The 18,800-nt window shown below is 39.2% G+C and overlaps 1 protein-coding gene across 4 annotated transcripts in view; it reads left to right on the top strand.

The window, feature by feature from the left end:
- The window catches only part of MAP3K5 (mitogen-activated protein kinase kinase kinase 5), a 180,894-nt gene that overhangs the window by 150,789 nt on the left and 11,305 nt on the right, over positions 1-18,800 (top strand). For all 4 annotated transcript variants that reach the window (XM_019732726.2, XM_074333624.1, XM_019732727.2 and 1 more), the window contains 6 exons: positions 386-563; positions 1,312-1,332; positions 3,772-3,949; positions 4,033-4,201; positions 9,178-9,363; positions 12,640-12,745. In XM_019732726.2, the coding sequence (XP_019588285.1) occupies positions 386-563; positions 1,312-1,332; positions 3,772-3,949; positions 4,033-4,201; positions 9,178-9,363; positions 12,640-12,745 (838 nt within the window). The remainder of the gene's footprint in view (positions 1-385; positions 564-1,311; positions 1,333-3,771; positions 3,950-4,032; positions 4,202-9,177; positions 9,364-12,639; positions 12,746-18,800) is intronic.

The following is an 18,800-nucleotide window of genomic DNA, read 5'->3' as shown; positions in this document are numbered from 1 at the left end:
ATTCATAAATGGAAAAAGCCAAGTACAATTCCTGGCATGTAGCTATTATGACCAACACAGTGGTCTCATGTGAAAAAAAGAATTTATTTTTTTTTTGCACACTAGTGTGTGATGTGTTTGAAAGCTTTAAGTATTGAATTATTACTTCATAGTGCTGTCTACTCTCTTAAGCTAATTACTTGGCCTATGTCATTGATAGTCACAAAAGCACTCTGGAAACTTTCCACAACCTACAGAAAAAATATCCTCTCTCACTTTGAGAAAAGCCACAAGTTTGTAGTATGTATATGACAATGGATTGTATTGCGCTAGGGAACCAAATAATGAAACCAGGAGCTCATGTGATGAGATGGTCACTCAGAAGTCACGTTGTGCTGTGTCTTAGGTGGGAATGTTCAAAGTTCACCCAGAGATCCCGGAGTCCATGTCAGCAGAGGCCAAGGCATTCATACTGAAATGTTTCGAACCAGACCCTGACAAGAGAACCTATGCTAACGACTTGCTTACTGATGAGTTCTTAAAAGTTTCAAGCAAAAAGAAAAGGACACAACCTAAGCTTTCAGGTATGTGGTTGCATTAAAGAGGATACGGGTCAGAGTCACTAAATCCTAAGCTTTTAAGATGGCAGATTTTACCTGAAGTAAGCCACCAGGTTTATAGATATTGATAGGAAATTGGTATAAACATTGGTACAGTGTTCTCAGGCATTGAGTTTCAGTGTCAGGAAGCTGTGTCACAATCACCTTCACAAATGCCAGGACTTCATACATAATAGTCTTTCATCATCTGGTAAGGAGGTATTTAGTGTATCAGTATGTATAGTATCCTAGCATTGCGGATACAAAGATTAAAGTGGAAAAGGGGTAAAATACAGCCTTTCAGAGCTGAAACCTCAAATGACATCTAATGGGCTATCAGGATATTATAGAGCTGTGAAACTTCCAAGCCATCTAGATAATGTGTTCTTTTTATTTTAGGCAGTAGAAAATACCTCTCACCTCTTAGAGACTATCTTTCTAAATAAGTAAGCTCCCCCTAAAAAAAAAGAAAGATTGCCCATTGTAAATAAGACAGCAGTATAAAAATATAAATTGTCATTTTGTAATAATGTCCATAACTCATTTCAGAGAGAAAAGAAAAAATAAATGATCTATTGTGGGCACTTTGGGTGTTTATATGGGTTAAGGATGGGCAGATTGAGTGCTTGGAAAGGACATTGATTCCATGTTAAGCCTTCACTTTTTGTCGATTTCTCAGTCGAACAACAAACCCAATGTGTGCTTATGACGCTCTTTGCTTTTCTTCCTACAGCGCTTTCACCTGGATCAAATGGTGAGTTTGTTTTCGTATTTTCCATTGAGCTGAAACTTGGTGCATCGTATGATAAACTTGAGATTGCCGATCACATAGGCTCACCCCCCACCCCCTGCTTACATAGGAGGCTGCTGGGTTGTAGGCATGTGTGCAGCCGTAAGCCTGGCTCATTCCTTCAGAAACCCCTCACCTTTCTGTTTCATGAGGGAGGCTCCCGTTGTTCCTCCCTAAATGCAAGATGATTATACTTTTGAAATCTTCAATTTGAGGGGAGTCCACGTTTCCTTATCTAGAAGCTAGTTCGCCACCTAATGGATTGCTTGTGGAAAATTTCCATGCCACACACCTTCCTCAGCTTTGGGGTCGTATGTTCTCTCTAGTTTCAGTTGTTCAGGAGTAGTTGTGTTATGGTTTTGGTTTTAATGTTGGCCTTTGCAGATCGTAACTAAGAAGGTCAATTTGCTCTAAGAAGGTCAACTAATTTATTTCAAGGAATAATAAAGGAATGACCATGGTTTTGGATTTCCCTAAGTTGAATGAGTTATTGCTCAATTAGTGCCGGGACCATAATGTGTGTTGTTCCCCAGGCCAGTGGCTGGATTTTGCAGGTTCCTGAAGTGCCTCAAAGCCAGTCAGCTTAGAGTAGAGGCCCAGTAATTGGGGTTCCTTGGCCATAGCCTCTCCTATTTTCCATCTTGAATTCTGAGAGTCAGGGAGAACTCGAGGAGAGCCCCTTCCTCTTCGGCCTGGCTCCACAGGCAGCCTAGACTCTGGAAGGCAGTCATTGCATTTTCCATGAGGTAGACCCTGGAGTGCTCTGCAGCCTTCTGACCAGCCTTTTTTGGTGTCATAAAATGGTTACTGACTTTGGTGTTATGCAGAAGTTGGTTCTGTTCCCAACTGAGCCACTTTCTAAATAGGTAACGCAGCAATTTATTTGTTTCATCTGGCATTCTGTGTTGGTAACAATGCCTACGTTACAGATTTGGTTCTGAGAACAGAATTTTAAAAAATATACCAAAAGAGCCTGGGGTCCTACCCAGAAGCACAGTCCATGATAATTTTATCCCTTCCACATGGGGTAGGTTTTTGTTGCAGGAAACAGATTCTCATCACATACACACATTGAAATTATGTGAACTCAATTCTCCACACTTGGCAAGAGAGAGAGAACCAAAGCTGACAGTTATGCCCGTAAGTCTTCTCAGTGAACATGTGCCTTAGAATGAGTATGAGATGGAAAGTATAAATCTGCTGAACTCTTAGAGTCTGTCACGTATCCCACGTGCCCTTTCACCCTCCATGCTCAGGGTAATTCAAGAGTATTTTGGACTCTGTTTTGCCTTTAGAGTCTAACTTCACTTACGATGTTACAGAATCCTAAGATTTTATAGAGTTAGAATTAAGAGGATGGGTGTTGGGGTTAGAACTATGTTTACTCGAAGACAGGGTGACCTTGGAAAATGGCTTACCCTCAGTCACCTCCTCGCTGTTAATAATTACTGATGTGCAGTCATATTTAACAGAGTCAGGATTCCACTGCTAAGTGACCGTGCCATGTCTTTGAGACTGGGGCAGTTGCTGATTCAGCCCAGTAAAAAAGGAATTAACTTAAAAGGGGGGATTCCAGGCAACAGTGGATTGATTTCCTTTTTTTACAATTTTACATCTGCCTTGTTTAGTAAAGGATTTTTGCGGTATTCGGACACTTGTTTGGTAAAGATATTTCTGGCAAAAATTACTTTCTTTAAAACCAATATTTGATGATATGTAGGCAACTTCCATTGATTCAACTCAGTCTCCATCAAAATAAAAGAATCATAGTATCGAAGAACTGAGAAAGACCTAAGAGATCACCTAGTCCTTTGGTTTCCGAAATTTGTGTTTAGCAAAGAAAGCTTTTTTGAACGAATCCTTAGATAGAGCTAATACTATAAATAAGACTGGCAGAGCATATTTGTTTTAGGTAAAACAGGGTTGAAACCTGTGTCTAGAATCACAGCATCCTACTCACCCCATCAAAGATACTAAAGGTGGATCCTTAAACCTCTAAGGAACATGGTTTAAATATTATGAATCTGGTCCTGTATTTTAGAGATGTGAATACTGTGACCCGTAAATGACCTTCCAAAAGTCTGACAGGTGGTCAGTAAAAATGAAAGGATCTGAACCCAGGATCTCCTGAGCCTGACACTTCCTCCACTGTTTCATGCCTCAGATAATCCTTGTAGAGCCCGGAGGCCCTTTCCTCACTGACCCCCACTGCATGGGTCATATATTGAGCATGGAGAGTAGTCATAATCCCATGACCAGCCTCTTACATAGCATAAGTTTTGGAATCTTTGAAACGAGACAGTTGACACCTATTATAATATTGTTTTCCTTCCGTCAATGTTTCAGCATGAGTACGTTTTTAAAAGCATTGATTGTGTTTCTCCTCCTTCTCATGACAAGCAGAATATCTTAGGAGCATATCCTTGCCAGTCCCTGTCCTGGTGGAAGATACGAGCAGCAGCAGTGAGTACGGCTCAGTTTCTCCCGACACAGAGTTAAAAGTGGACCCCTTCTCTTTCAAAACAAGACCCAAATCCTGCGGAGAAAAAGACGTAAAAGGAATACGGACCCTCTTTTTGGGGTAAAGACCTGACTTACCTTGGGTGAAGGATGTATGTCATTTTATAAAGGAAATTGTGATTTATGCTGTATAATTTATTGCAGCATTCCAGATGAAAATTTTGAAGATCATAGCGCCCCACCTTCCCCTGAGGAAAAAGACTCTGGATTCTTTATGCTGAAGAAGGACAGTGAAAGACGGGCCACCCTTCACAGGATCCTGACAGAAGACCAGGACAAAGTCGTGAGAAACTTAATGGAATCTTTGGCTCAGGTAAAATGTCTTGTGGCTACTTCATTTCCCAGAGTTCACAGATTTGAACTGTCATAACCTATGAGAATTGTCTGTGGAGGTGACGTGGAGACACGAGGAAGCTGTAGTGCTCAGAAGAAACCTACCTCAGAGGCGGAAAAAGGGGGCAAATCCCTAATGTAGAAACCACATTTCTGAACATAAGCTATTTTTAAGTCAGAAGCAAGGTTTCCATGTTAGTGAAGTTCCAACTAGTCCCTACAAGCCTCTTTTACTTTTTATTCATTTGTTTAATCACTCAATCAGTAAACACATAAATTGAGCCATCCCAATTGCTAATTCTAATATCAACGCAAGGCTACCTCTCAGTCACTCTCCTGAGTGTTTAGGAAATACAACAGAAACCCCTGGGCTTGTGGGGCTACATTCAGATGGAAGGTTATGGGCAATAATAAGTAAATTATATAGTGTGCTAGAAGGCCGCATGTGCTATGAAAAAACAAAGCTGGCCGGTGAAACTCTGGTTCCATCGTGTATTCATATGCTAGGGCTGCTATAACAGAATACCACAGACTGAGCGGCTTAAATGACAGAAATTTATTTCTGACAGTTCTGGAGGCTGAAAGTCTAAGAACAAGGTGTTGGCAGTTTTGGTTTCTCCTGAGGCCTCTTTCCTTGGTTTGCAGGTGGCACCTGCTCACTGCATCCTCATCTGGCCTTTTTTCTCTGTTTGCCCCTGGTCTGTGGCTCTTCCTGTTCTTCTAAGAACACTAGTCCTCTTGGATTAGGGCCCCACCCTTATGTTCTCATTTAACCTTAAGTACCCGCTAAAGATCCTTTCTCCAAATGCAGTCACCTTAGAGGCTCGGGCTTCAACACACGGACTTGCGGTTGTGGGGAATACAGTTCAGTACACAATACCTGGGCGTGTGTTCCCTGGGATTCTGTCTATGCATATCAGGAAGAATCCTGTCGCCCACTCTGCGCCGGTGGAAACAGGGTTTCCCCAGCTTCAGGCTTCTGGTGACCCCTCCTATGAATATAAGCTTCCACAGACACGTGTGGTCCCAGACAAGACACTTAGTCTCCTCTGTCAGTTGTATGGGTGTTAGGAACCTGTCTACCTGCTTTGGCTCCTCTGGCCACCACCTGTCCTCCCTGATCAGTGTGGACTGTATATATACCTTCTTCCCTCCCTTCTGTCCTGGAAAAATAGCTACAAAAAGGGTGGAGCTGGAAAAGTTGGGTCAAGTGTTTAGTTTCTCAGCCCAACAGTTTGCCTCTTCTCAGCTTGTATTGGGGTGTACATGGAGCCAGGTCTTCTCTTTCTTGGCTCTTGCTATATAGCCCCTGCTTGTCTTTGTCTTGAGAATCCCACTAAGTTTCTCTGCTGATTCCATCATCTTAGGAATTCTCTAATGTCCACCTCTGTTGATGCCATAGGAGGAGCCAAGAAGATCTCTGGGTACAAGGAGAACCCAAATGAGCACCAATCTGTGCTTTCTGGGACAACCCTGACTTCAGTCCTAAAGGAAAGCTGCCTTGAGCAGTTCCTCTGAGGCCCAGGATGGAGGGGGCAGCCGCCAGGACTGTGAGCTGGGGATAGGATGAGTGCCCCGGATGCCACTCAGGAGTGGTGGGAGGTGTGAAGGAGACGGAGTTTAGTTTTCTCTCTTGTGTTTCCTTCTGCTCACTGTGGTCATTCAAAGACTGAGAATGGGATGGCATGAGATAAGAACTAGGTTTAGATGAAAAGAGCAACTGGGCAACAATTAGAGGTTATTCATTCATTCAGCAAATACTTATTGAGCATCTACTATATGCCAGGCACTGTTCTGTGTGCTGGGGACACTACAGTGAACAAAACTGAAAGAAAAAAAAACAAAATTGCATCCCAGTGTAGCCGACATTCTAGAGAAAAAAGGAACCAATAAAAAAATTAATAAATATGTATTTAAATGTATAGTACCATATACAGTTAAACATATAGTTATAATATGTAATAATTATACATATGAAACATCTATAATAACAACCACTTTCTACGGGGCAGGTATTGTTCTTAGTGTTTCATATATATTTCCTCATTTAGCCCTCATGACAATAGTGCTATAGTGATAGTTCTATTAGTATTCTCATTTTGCACAGAGGAGGTGATTAAATTGCCAAGGCCATGCAGCCCTAAGTGACATAGTCAGGATTTGGACTCAGGCAGTCTGGCTCCCCAGTCTGTGCTCTTAACCACCACACTGCTCTCCTCCCTGGGTTGCCAGATGGTGACAAATGCCAGGAGAAACATAAAGCGGGGAGGGTACGGGGCTTGGTGGGGAAAGGAAAGGAAGTCCTGATTAGCCATTGTGGAGTGAAGTCTTCTCCTGTGGCCACTGGTATAAGATGCCTGTTTTAGGTCAGAAACACAGAACAACACAGGCATTGCTTAAATCTCGTACTCAACCCCAAAGAGTGTGCTTTTCCTGTAGAGAAAATGTCTACTTCTTTGGGGGTTTTTCTTTGTCTCCCTGCTGGACTGTCGGTCCATTAGGGCAGGACGCTGTCTGTCCCAGTTCTCAACACAGAGCCCGGCAAGAGACCACTTCCATGACTGTGCTGAAATTCTTAAATGTTGATGTTGGTTAATCCTATTCAGTTGTTTGTGACTTCCTGGTTTTTAACGCACACTGAATGTTCTCCAAATAGAGAAAGGAACAAACGCCTTCCTTAAAAGCAGCCATCAGAGGGCATGCCTTGGTGCGCCCTCTGAATCATCAAGTGACAGTGAGGGTCCTTCTGATTGCCCTGCTCCCGGTGCCGTGAGTCCTTTCTGGGCTACCACATGGTGATCTATTAATAGAGCTGGTCCTGACCGGGGTTTAATGCTGGCTGTTCTAATTGGGGCAGTACAATGTAATGGTTTAGGAGCCTGGGCTCAGACTCAACTTGCATCTGTTTGAGGCCTGGCTCCACCTCTTAAAGGCTGTGTAATTTGGGCAAGTTATTTAACTTCTCTGAGGCTGAATTTCCTAATCCAAAAAATAGAGGAAATGCTGTGAGGAATACTAAGGTCATGAGCAATTGAGATAATAATCGAAAGTGTTCCACAAATGTTAACTGTTGTTGTTATTGTTATCATTGTCAAACAGACTAATAATTGTTTAATATCTTTGCAATTTTTCTACAACCAGATAGAAGTAATTCTTCTCATTGTATTAAATATTTCTAGATACATCTTTACATTTAAGCCTATCCTTTGTAATAAGACTGAACTCGAGATGTTGGTCAGGTCCTCAAACAAGGCTACGAATGCCCTTTCAATCTAGCATCCTTCTGAAATCCACGCATCACTTTTAAAGAAGTTTAAAGGATGAAGCATAGCACCTTTGCAGAAGATTCTGTGATGGTACCAGGAGTGCTCAGGAAAGGCACCTGTCAGATGCTACCTTCTCATAGTGAATCAGGTTCACCTGATACCTAAGATGCTCATTTTTGAAGGAACATTAGTGAGTGCACATGGAGACAGGAGTTAAAACAGAAATAACGGTATGTAAGTGGCTGAAATACTCTAGAGAGAATACATTTCCCAGAGTAGACAGTGTTCCTTTATAGGACAGTGGCACACACATCCAAAACCCAGAAGCAACATGTTTTCCTGTTGTGAGAACAAAGCTAATGTCAAAAAATGTTTGTTATTTAAACTGCTCACAAACATGTAACTGATTTTTCACTAAGACAAGCTTCCAATTTTCGAATAACTCACATTTTTCTTCTTGAACATATTTTCATGTTATTATGATATTGCCTATAAATCTTTACTTTGGGTGTAATTTAGTTCGTGGTAAGGAAAGAAACAAAGTTTGTAATTGTTCCCAGTCTGATTTTAAAATATCCCCTTAATGACAGCTTCTAAGCTTTTCAATATAATCTTTTATCATGAAAACATAAACATGACAGGAAGCCCCAAGATGAAAATATATTGAGAGGAAGACTTTGATGGTGCATTTCTTTTATTTTAATAGAATCCTAGAAATTGTAATTTTCACAGCCCAGTTGAGGAATTTAATTTTAATGATGAGGACAAAATATGCAATATGAGATAGAAATGAGCATAATAAAAATCCTGTTGGTTCTTTTTTTTTTTTTTTCCTGTTGGTTCTTAAAGTTAAATGAGCATCAGTAACATTCTACTATGTTTCCTTTAAGGAAGCAATGTTCCTTGCACAAAATAAAAATTAAAAAAGTCAACTTGAGAGAGGGAATTGTTTAAATACCGTATTTTATTTTTAATATATAAAATAGTCCATTGGTCCATTTTTATAACTAATTGCCTCATTGGTGTATAAGGAATTGTTTCAAGGATGACGTTTGCAGCAAGCCCTTTCGGTTGCAAGGATTGGGCACCCTGTAAGAGCAATTGAAGTCCTGGGGACATGTTGTAGGTAGATACACATAGCCATAGCAATGAGAGGACTCTTAAGTGGACTCTTAAGGAATTCCAACCATAGTGCCTGACAAAGACTGAAACTAGAGAGTGATTCCATGGGTCTTGAAGTTCCAGGACTTTGCACACCTTTTCTCTGGCTCAGTGGCTCTTGGCCCGCTTGGTGTACCATTTCTCTGTGTGTCCACTTCTCCTCTCCCTATCGATGGTCATTCTTCCGCTTTCTTCCTCATGACTGACATACTCTTGCTCGTGTTTTATGACTTCTCTCCCTGGGCAGACTTTGAGTTTGAGATCCAGTGGCTTATTGGCTGAATCTCTCTTTAGTTCCCAATTAAAATTTCTGAGAGCACAAATCTTATTGCCTCAGCCCATCTCTGTTTGGACAAAGCTTTGTATATCTGACTCTAGCATCGCTGTTGGCCAACATATGAGGTTGGCACCCTTCCTCCAAAAGTCTGATTATTTCTTAGGGAGGAGAGTTGGGGTGGGGGAAGGAGCCCAATCGTTCACATATGGTCCAGTACAGATCGACAGACAGGTTGTTGGTGTTTATTCACAGGGGGCTGAAGAACCTAAATTAAAATGGGAGCACATCACCACCCTCATCGCAAGCCTGAGAGAATTTGTGAGATCCACTGACCGAAAGATCATAGCCACCACCCTGTCAAAACTGAAGTTAGAGCTCGACTTCGACAGCCACGGCATCAGCCAGGTCCAGGTGGTGCTCTTTGGTTTTCAGGACGCGGTAAGTATGGCGTCTTGCCAATGTTTCTCTACACACGCCAGCTGACCGTAGTCAGAAAAATAGGATGAAACGTGAGTTCTGTTATCTTGTCTTCGTTTAATCATTTCAATGAACTCTCTTCTCTTTGGATGATAAGTAAATGTGAGATGGTTGCCTATCTGTGTGCTTGTAAGTCTGAGATGTATTGTTTTGTGTGCTTGTATCCCCCAAAGTGAGAGACACATAAAATTGAACACCATGGAAAATAACAGAACTCATCAACATCTCTCCTGGCTGAACTTTGTTCTTATGAAATCATGTTGTGGGTCACTCACTATTTATTTTGGTGACTGGAGCCACAGAACACACTAGTCATGCATTTTCTAATTTTATATGAGAGATGCCATCTAGTGGTCGTGTAGACACACACAACCATACAGGTTGAAATGGCCACTGCTAAATAAAACCAAGGGGGGAAAAATGTGTTTTTTTTCAGTTTTTCTCTGGTTTCCATTCAGAACATTTTAAACATATTTGCTTAATATTTCCTAGCCATCAGTGTACTTCAGAGGACACGGCATCACTGAGTGAAAATTAATCCACATGATCTAATGCGGTAGCGGAAGATTCCGTTCTCTCACATTGAGTTACTGTAAAACATAAACTACAAGTTGGTCCTCCAGAAAGCCTGATTCAAAACCATATGTGTTATTCTTGAATGAGACCTATCTCTGGAGCTTTGTACCAAAAAAGCCTGAAGCCCCTCCCCAAAGGCCCTTTCAAGGTATAGGAGAATGAAATAAGAGAGTTATTGACAGTGTCTGTGGTTTGAATATGGAAGCACTTTGCATAATTTTATTTGAATTCCAAAAATTAAATCACTCCTAATGTGTTTACTGCTCCTATGTAGAAGGTATCTTGACAGTTGTATTTGGAGCATCCAATGATCCCTGATTTAAAACCAAATTATCATCCTTCAACAGCCACTAATGTTCTCTGAGACTCTGTATAAACCACCTGGTCTTTGTGCTATATTGTGGGTAGGGACAAGATTCCTGACTTGATTGAGGTCTCGGGAAATGAAAGCAACTGACAAAACCTGTCACTCATATTAAATGCTGAAGGCACACTTAACCGTAACTAGGGAAACCCAGCCATCTACGGATAGAAGGAAATAATTTAGTGAATTTGCACTTGCCCACACATTTGGCTTCCAGCTTAATGGTTGGAAAGCAAATTGGCCCGTAGAATTCAGATTGAGAGCAGTTAGTTGTGATCCTGGGTCTTGGGCCCAGGACACAAACACACACACACACACACACACACACACACACACACACACACACACCCTCTGCTTTTGTCCATTCACTGTCCAGAATGAGAATGATCCCAAACAATGGGCCCTGTGTAATATACTGTTTAATGAAAAGCTATGAGGAGCAGGTCTTTGTTGTAACGGATCCCTCTTCCATCTTCTGTATGTGACTCTTGAGAGAAATACTCTAGTTTACTAGATGTTATACCAAAATAAATAGGAAAATCCTTTAAGAAATGAAGGTACCAGGACAAACTCACTCTGAAAGGATTTCCGAGAACCTAGCAATGGTTCACTTCCTCAGCAGTATCTACTACACAGAACTCATCAGGCCCACTCCCTTCTAAACTGAGGGTTTGGGGGAAGATGGACCACGGGCAGGAATAAGCAAATGTAACTACAGCTTTTGGTGTGGGATGGCAGCTAGGTCATGTCCCCAGGTTCCTCTAAGATCTCTAATCAGAGACGTTTTGGGAAAATAGCCTCTTGTCTTAGAGGCCTGTGTCAACCAGCAATTAGTGGAGTCAACCCAAATATTAAATAAGCCTCTTTTAGCCTTATGATAAAGGTTATTTTTAAAAAGGTAATGCATATGGTTTCTGCATAAACTGGAATATTATTCACCCTTATAAAGGAAGTTCTGATACATTACACTAAGTGAAATAAGCCAATCACAAAAATACTGTATGATTCCACTTATGTGAGACACCTAGAGTAGTCATATTCATAGACAAGAAGTAGAATGGCGGTTGCCAGGGGCTGAATGGAGACGGCAATGAGTTAGTCTCATATACTCTTTAATGGGTATAGTTTCAGTTTTCCAAGATGAAAAGAGTCTGAAGATAGACATTGGTGATGGTAGCACAACAATGTCAATGTATTTAATGTCACTGAATTGTACACTTAAAAATGGTTAAGATGGTAAATTTTATGTTATGTGTATTTTGCCACAGTTTTTAAAAAAAAGGCAATGTGTATATCTATTTCAGTGTCTAAATGTATGAAATATTCTAGACATTTTTAAAAGAGTCCCTTTCAACAAAAATTTTAAATTTTATTAAATTTATTGGAGTGATATTGGTTAATAAAATTATATAGGTTTCAAGTGTACAATTCTATAATACATCATCTGTATATTGCACTGTGTGTTAACCACCCAAAGCCCATCTATCACTATATATTTGACCCCCTTTACCCTTTTCTATCTCCCCCCACCCACTTTCCCTCTGGTAACCATTAACTGTTGTCTGTGTCTATGAGTTTTGCTTGTTTATTTGTCTCGTTTGTTTGTTGCTTTCAGTTTTATATCCCACATATGAGTGAAATCATATGGTTTTCGACTTTTTCCATCTTATTTCGCTTAGCATGATATTCTCAAGATCCATCCAAAGATTTTTAATGTGACAGCTTTTCTGAAATATTTTAACAGATTATTCCCCTGTTTACAGAGATACAGACAACTGTGGGGAGGAAATCAGACATGCACTGTAGCATACCTGTAGGTAGCACGTGCGTGCTCATTTCCCCCTTTACCTGCTTTTCCATGTCACCAGAGTATGCTGAGGCACTTGGCTGTGTTAAATGGCAGAGTCATAACATTTAAGAAAGAACAGCATTTATTTTTATTTAAAGCCCCTTAGACCCTTTTCATTTTCCCCTCCTTTACCTTCTCCACCATCCAATCTGCAGACTTCATGGAAGGTGGAAGCTGCACGTTCTGAGTCCCAATGATGCAACATTCCCATTTAACCAGACTGCCTTTCATTTAAATAACATGCCCCATTTGCTTACATTGGGTTCACTGAACTTTAAACTGAAGTGGCGATTTTTCATTTGTTTTCCAATGACATAAATTATTCACAACTTATGGTGAAGAAACTTTTTCGTTATTTTGCTGATAAATTGTCATCCAAATGCTTGCATCAGTTAGATTATTTGCAATTAAAAATTACCGTAGACTAAATGTCCATCTTTTTCTGCAGGTCAATAAAGTTCTGCGGAATCATAACATCAAGCCACACTGGATGTTTGCCTTGGACAGTATCATCCGAAAGGCGGTGCAGACGGCCATTACCATTCTGGTTCCAGGTTACAAATATTTAATTACTTTGCAAATATTCAATGTTTGATATATTATATTACTGTTCATGAACCATTTACAGTGTCTATCATTTACTGAGTTTAAGACCAGGTTAGCATTTTTTTTTTAATCTTTTCAAAGCCAACAAATAACATGTATCTAGGGTATACAGTCTGAGCAAAATATTTACTATAAGTGAGAAAGACTTGTCTTTAAAGAGCATATTTGGATATGAAGAGAAAGAGAAAACTATACAGGTGACCCAAATACATATGCTTTTCAATATACTGATATCTGTGCCTGCAAAACACATTCCTGTGTCATCTTTTATCCATGGTCCCAAACCAGTCAGTGCACTGGATGAGAGTTCTTTAAAATTACAGCTTTCAGAGCTCCATCCCAGACTGAGTGAGAATCAGCTGTGGAAAAAGCCCAGGAATCTGATGCTAATTCCATTCCCAGGTCATTTTGATACTCAGCTACTCAGTGATTTGGGAATCACTGGTCTAGACACATCCCAGCTATGTTTGCAGTGACATACAAAAGGGGTAGTGCTGAAAAACAGAAGGGCTGGGTTTTATGGCATAAATAAGGCATGTATTCATACTCTATGGCAAACTTCCAAAATGTTTTGCTAGTCCACCCAATAATAAAAAAAATTTAAGCAAAGCTCTTCCACCATCTATAATATATAATATATAACATATAACATATAGTATGTATTATATACTATATAATGGAACTAAATGCTTGACATCAGTTCATCTTGGTCATATATTTTATCATTTATATAATGGTGTCCAGTGTATATTGCCTTCTCCTATCCTGAAAGTAATATAAAAACCCATACTTCCTGCATGTAATTCTCCTCTAAAGTTTCCACTTAAAAAAAAAAATCCTTTCAAATAGCAATTCAATTTTCTCTGAGACTCCTAGTGGCCTCAAAGAAACCAATTTCACAGTGGAAAGACAAAGAACTTTCCTTAGCAAACGATTTTCATAAAGAATGTGGCTTGTTCCAAACGCAGGTTGGGTTAAAGCAGTGCCCATCCCTGGGACACCCAGGCGAGGAGACCTGCCTCTCTGCACTCTCTCTCAACATAACAGCATTTCGCCTACGGCGTGATAATCAGTGTGCTTTTTAAACCTTCCATTTTGGAAGAATTGTAGATTTCCGGAAACATTGCAAAGATGATATAGAAAATTCCCGTCTTCCTTCCACCCAGTTCCTTTCATACAACTTATGTAACTATGGTGTATTTGTCAAAACTGAGAAACTAACATTGGCACAATATAAGTAGCAAAACTACAGGCTTCATTCATAGTCCACCTGTTTTACACTGATGTTCTGTTTCAGTTCCAGGTTACAATCCATTGCATTTAGGTAATCCATTTTAAAAGGAACATTTTTTAAAAAAAACGTTAGATAAACAGATCCTTTATATGGTATTTAAATTATTTCAAAGTATATCCCTCTCTCCTTTCCTCATTTGGGCATTCTTAACTTAGGTTACTACTGTGTTTAACTCATGGCCTGTACCTATCCCTCTTACTGATACGTACCTATTCCCTTTCACCCCTTGTATCTTTTGAGACCATAACCCCTCTATAGTAATTCCCCCATATCCAAGCTTATCACAATGATAAATTATCTAAATATTTAAGTGTCTGTTAATTTCTTTAGGGTATTACATTAGATTTACATTTCTTAGGTTCACATTCAATTGGTAGTCATGTGTTTCAAAGCCTCTTTAGGTTTTTTTCTGTCATGCAAATTTTCACCCTTATTTGTTATAATCAGGTGAAACTCATTTACTTATTGTTTCAACCAATAGTTATGAAGGGTCTACTCTTTTCCAGGCACTGTGCTGGACAATATGCCCAAAACAGACATAGCTACTCACTGGTGAGAGAAATAGCCATTAGGCCAGAAAATAAAAGCAGTTTCAGATTGTGGCAAGTGTTACAAATGGGGAAAACCATTTCCAAAGAGAGAGAATAATAGGGAGTCTACTATAGACTCGGTGGTAGGTCAGGACTCTCTAGGAGATGTCTTTTAAATCGAGACCTACATACAGAAAGCACAGGTACAAGAACGCAGAGGTAGGAGGCTAGAGGGACATGGGGTGAGGTGTGCTCCATGTAGAGGGAACAACATGTGCGGGAATATTTGAACTTCCACGTATATTTCTTTCTGACATAAGAAAGAGAGAAATGAGTGTTTACTAATGTTTAATATAAAGATTGACATGCGTGCCCTCACTCTCAAGTCAGACAAGGTATTCTGAGAGAAGGGAGGGAATTCCACAACTTGGAAGGATCGATGGAGACTTAAAGTTTGCAGAACCATTTATAAATACCCTAAATTTTAAAATATTTCATATTTATCTTTTTAAATTTCTACTCTAGAATGCTTTATAATATATGTACAAAATAGTACAATAGAAATGTTTCTAATTTATGTATCTAAATCTCTCTATTTTCCCCTATACATATATGAGTATAATGAGTATATATAATATATAATATATAATATGTAATATATAATGTGTAATATATAATATATAATATCCTGTTTCCCCAAAAATAAGACCTAGCTGGACCATCAGCTCTAATGCATCTTTTGGAGCAAAAATTAATATAAGATCCGGTATTATATTATATTGTACTATATTATATTATGTTATATTATATTATACCCGGTCTTATATTATATTATATAAGACCTGGTCATATATTATAGTAAAATAAAACCGGGTCTTATATTAATTTTTGCTCCAAAAGACGCAATGGAGCTGATTGTCCGGCTAGGTCTTATTTTTTGGGGAAACATGGTATATAATATATAGTTTATATAATATATAGTATACAGAAAAAAAATCTAGAGAGGCTTTGAAACACATGACTACCAATTGAATGTGAACCTAAGAAATGCAAATTTAATGTAATGCTCTAAAGAAATTAATAAATACTTAAATATTTAGATGATTTATTGTGATAAGCTTGGATGTGGGGGCATGTACTATAGAGGGGTATGTTATAGTCTCCAAAGATACAAGGGGTGAAAGGGAATAGGTACGTATCAGTAAGAGGGATAGGTACAGGCCATGAGTTAAACACAGTAACCTAAATTAAGAATGCCTAAATGAGGAAAGGAGAGAGGGATTATACTTTGAAATAATTTAAATACCATATAAAGGATCTGTTTATCTAACTTTAAAAAAAAAAATGTTCCTTTTAAAATGGATTACCTAAATGAGAGAGGGATTGTAACCTGGAACTGAAACAGAACATCAGTGTAAACTATGAATGAAGCCTGTAGTTTTGCTACTTGTATTGTGCCAATGTTAGTTTCTCAGTTTTGACAAATACATCATAGTTACATAAGATGTATGAAAGAAGCTGGGTGGAAGAAATATGGGAATTCTCTATATTATCTTTGCAATGCTTCCAGAAATCTACAATTCTTCCAAAATGGAATGTTTAAAAAGCACACTGATTATCACGCCATAGGCGAAATCTGTTATGTTGAGGGAGAGTGCAGAGAGGCAGGTCTCCTCGCCTGGGTGTCCCAGGGATGGGCACTGCTTTAACCCAACCTGCGTTTGGAACAAGCCACATTCTTTATGAAAATCGTTTGCTAAGGAAAGTTCTTTGTCTTTCCACTGTGAAATTGGTTTCTTGAGGCCACTAGGAATCTCAGAGAAAACTGAAATTACTGTTTGAAAAGGTGTTGTTGTTTTTGTTTTTTTTAAAAAAAGGAAACTTTAGAGGAGAATTACATGGAGGAAGTATTTTTTATATTACTTTCAGGATAGGAGAAAGCAATATACATTGGACACCATTATATAAATGATAAAATATATGACCAAGATGAACTGATGTCAAGCATATAGTTCCATCAAATTTCTGAATGTCCCTAAAGATTTTGTTACACAATTAAGACTCAAAGAAACTACATTAACAATGCCAGTTTTCATAGTCCCCTGATAAAAATTCCTTTTAGATGACAAAGTACTACAATTAACCAATGAAATTCTGAAAGAAAGAAAAGAAAAAACTTAAAAGTATACCATCATTAGCACATACATTTCTTAGGTCTGTTTGCTGAGAGCACCCAGATCTTGGTTTCTAAACTCCATTTCTCTAATAAAAGGAATCAGAACTCCTTGGAGAAATGGTTGGTTCCAGGCCTAGAGCAAGGGAAATACAAGATGAACCTGGAACATGTTGTGATGCCAAAAAGTACAGAAGTGCCTCCAAAAGGATGGAGGCTTGTTGAAAGGACATGGAGCCAGCTTGAGGGAGTTCCCAAAAGTCTAAGCCAGAACAATTTGAGCCATCAAATCAAATCAAATGAAATCAAATCAAATCAAATCATGACAGCATTAGATTATAGCCCATAGAATAAATTAAATCTCTATGAGTCCACTACTGCTCTAAGTAATTGAATACAGAAATAGATGGAGGAGAAGGGCCAGTTCTTTGTTTTAGTAGCATTCTAACTAATAAATGTAGAAGGAATAAAGGAAAGAGAAAATCACAATAGGCAAACAAAATAGCAATAATTATTGCAGGCAAGAACCACTAATGGCTGCTAAGATTAGTAGGCAAGAGAGTGATGAGAAGCAGGATATTTAAATGGTCTCAAATGATCTCCCCACAAGACATTTACTAATTACAAAGTGAAAACTGACTTTACAGTGGAAGAACCTGGCAGGCACCCCCTTTGTCAAACAAGCCAGGTAAACGTCACTCGTGATAAGATACATCATGTCCCTCCTGATCTGATGTACTTGCTCGTAGAAGGACACAACGTCACCTTTGTGGTATGCTTGCCCACAATGCTTAGCCACAACCTAATCATGATAAGACATTGTTGAACCAAAAATGAGAGACATAGTACAAAATACCTGACCCTAAAAAGTATGGAGGTCATGGGAGACAAAGAAATATAGGGGAACTGTCACAGATTGGAAGAGACTAAAGAAACATGATAACTAGACACAGTGTGGGATCCTGGATCAGAAAAAGGAAATCAGCAGGAAAAGTGGTGAAGTTCAAATAAGGTCTGTAGATTAGTTCATAGTATTGTATCGATGTTAATTTCCTGGTTTGGGTGATAGTACCAAAGCTATGTAAGATGTTAAGTTTAGGGCAAGCTGCTGAAGGGTGTATGGGGAGTCTCTGTACTACTTTTGCAACTTTTCTGTTATGCCGAAATTGTTTCAAAATAAAAAAGTGCTCCATCTTCTTTTCTCCAAAAGAGAGCATACAGAGCAGAGAGTAGTACAGGGCAAGCCCCGTAAGAGTTTTTTTCTCAGGCTGTTTTCTCACTTGTCACCAAGAATCAGCCTTTAGATGGTTGGCAACAACATTAACTATCTGTTGTTATTCTTCAAGAGTAGCCTGGCTGTGGGTGACCAGATGGAAAAATGCTGAGCCTAGATTCCATGCTGGCAGTGCTTGGGCGGAGAGAACTGACAATGTAGGCATACTTCCTAGACTAATAATTTTAAGCAGTTTTTAAACTGCTTAAAGCAGATGTTACTACACATTGTAAACCCGAATCAGTCATGTGCCCCATGACCACATGAATGTAAAACGACCAGCTTTCTATACCACACAAGGATCTTAATGCAAGCATACGCTGCACTGACAAGTATTGTGATTTTCCTGGGCATCATAAATACCTGTGCTATGGAAGCTTGATCTAGTTATTTTCCTCTGGGGCAATAACCAGTTGGGGGTGGGTAGGGAGGTGGGAATAGTATTGTCGTTTAATCCCGTCTTGCCGTCACTGCAAATGTGCTTTATTTACCACTGAGCATTCTTAACACATGTACATGTGAATTATATATGCAGCTAGGTCTATACCTGAGGTCATGTAAGCTATTTTTAGCTGTATTAATTTGTACTTATGTTATCTTTATACATGATCTTATGGCTCTTCTGTATAGTCAGTCCTAGCTCTCCCTCAGATTGTTCTCTCTCAGGACAAGAACCAGATGTTCTATCTCATTTGCATATGTTACAATGTGTGATTTGATGATATGTACTCAG

Source organism: Rhinolophus sinicus, linkage group LG05, assembly GCF_036562045.2.
Source record: "Rhinolophus sinicus isolate RSC01 linkage group LG05, ASM3656204v1, whole genome shotgun sequence".
Classification (NCBI taxonomy): domain Eukaryota; kingdom Metazoa; phylum Chordata; class Mammalia; order Chiroptera; family Rhinolophidae; genus Rhinolophus; species Rhinolophus sinicus.
Note: the sequence above shows the minus strand (reverse complement) of the source record. Positions and strands in the feature narration are given on the sequence as shown.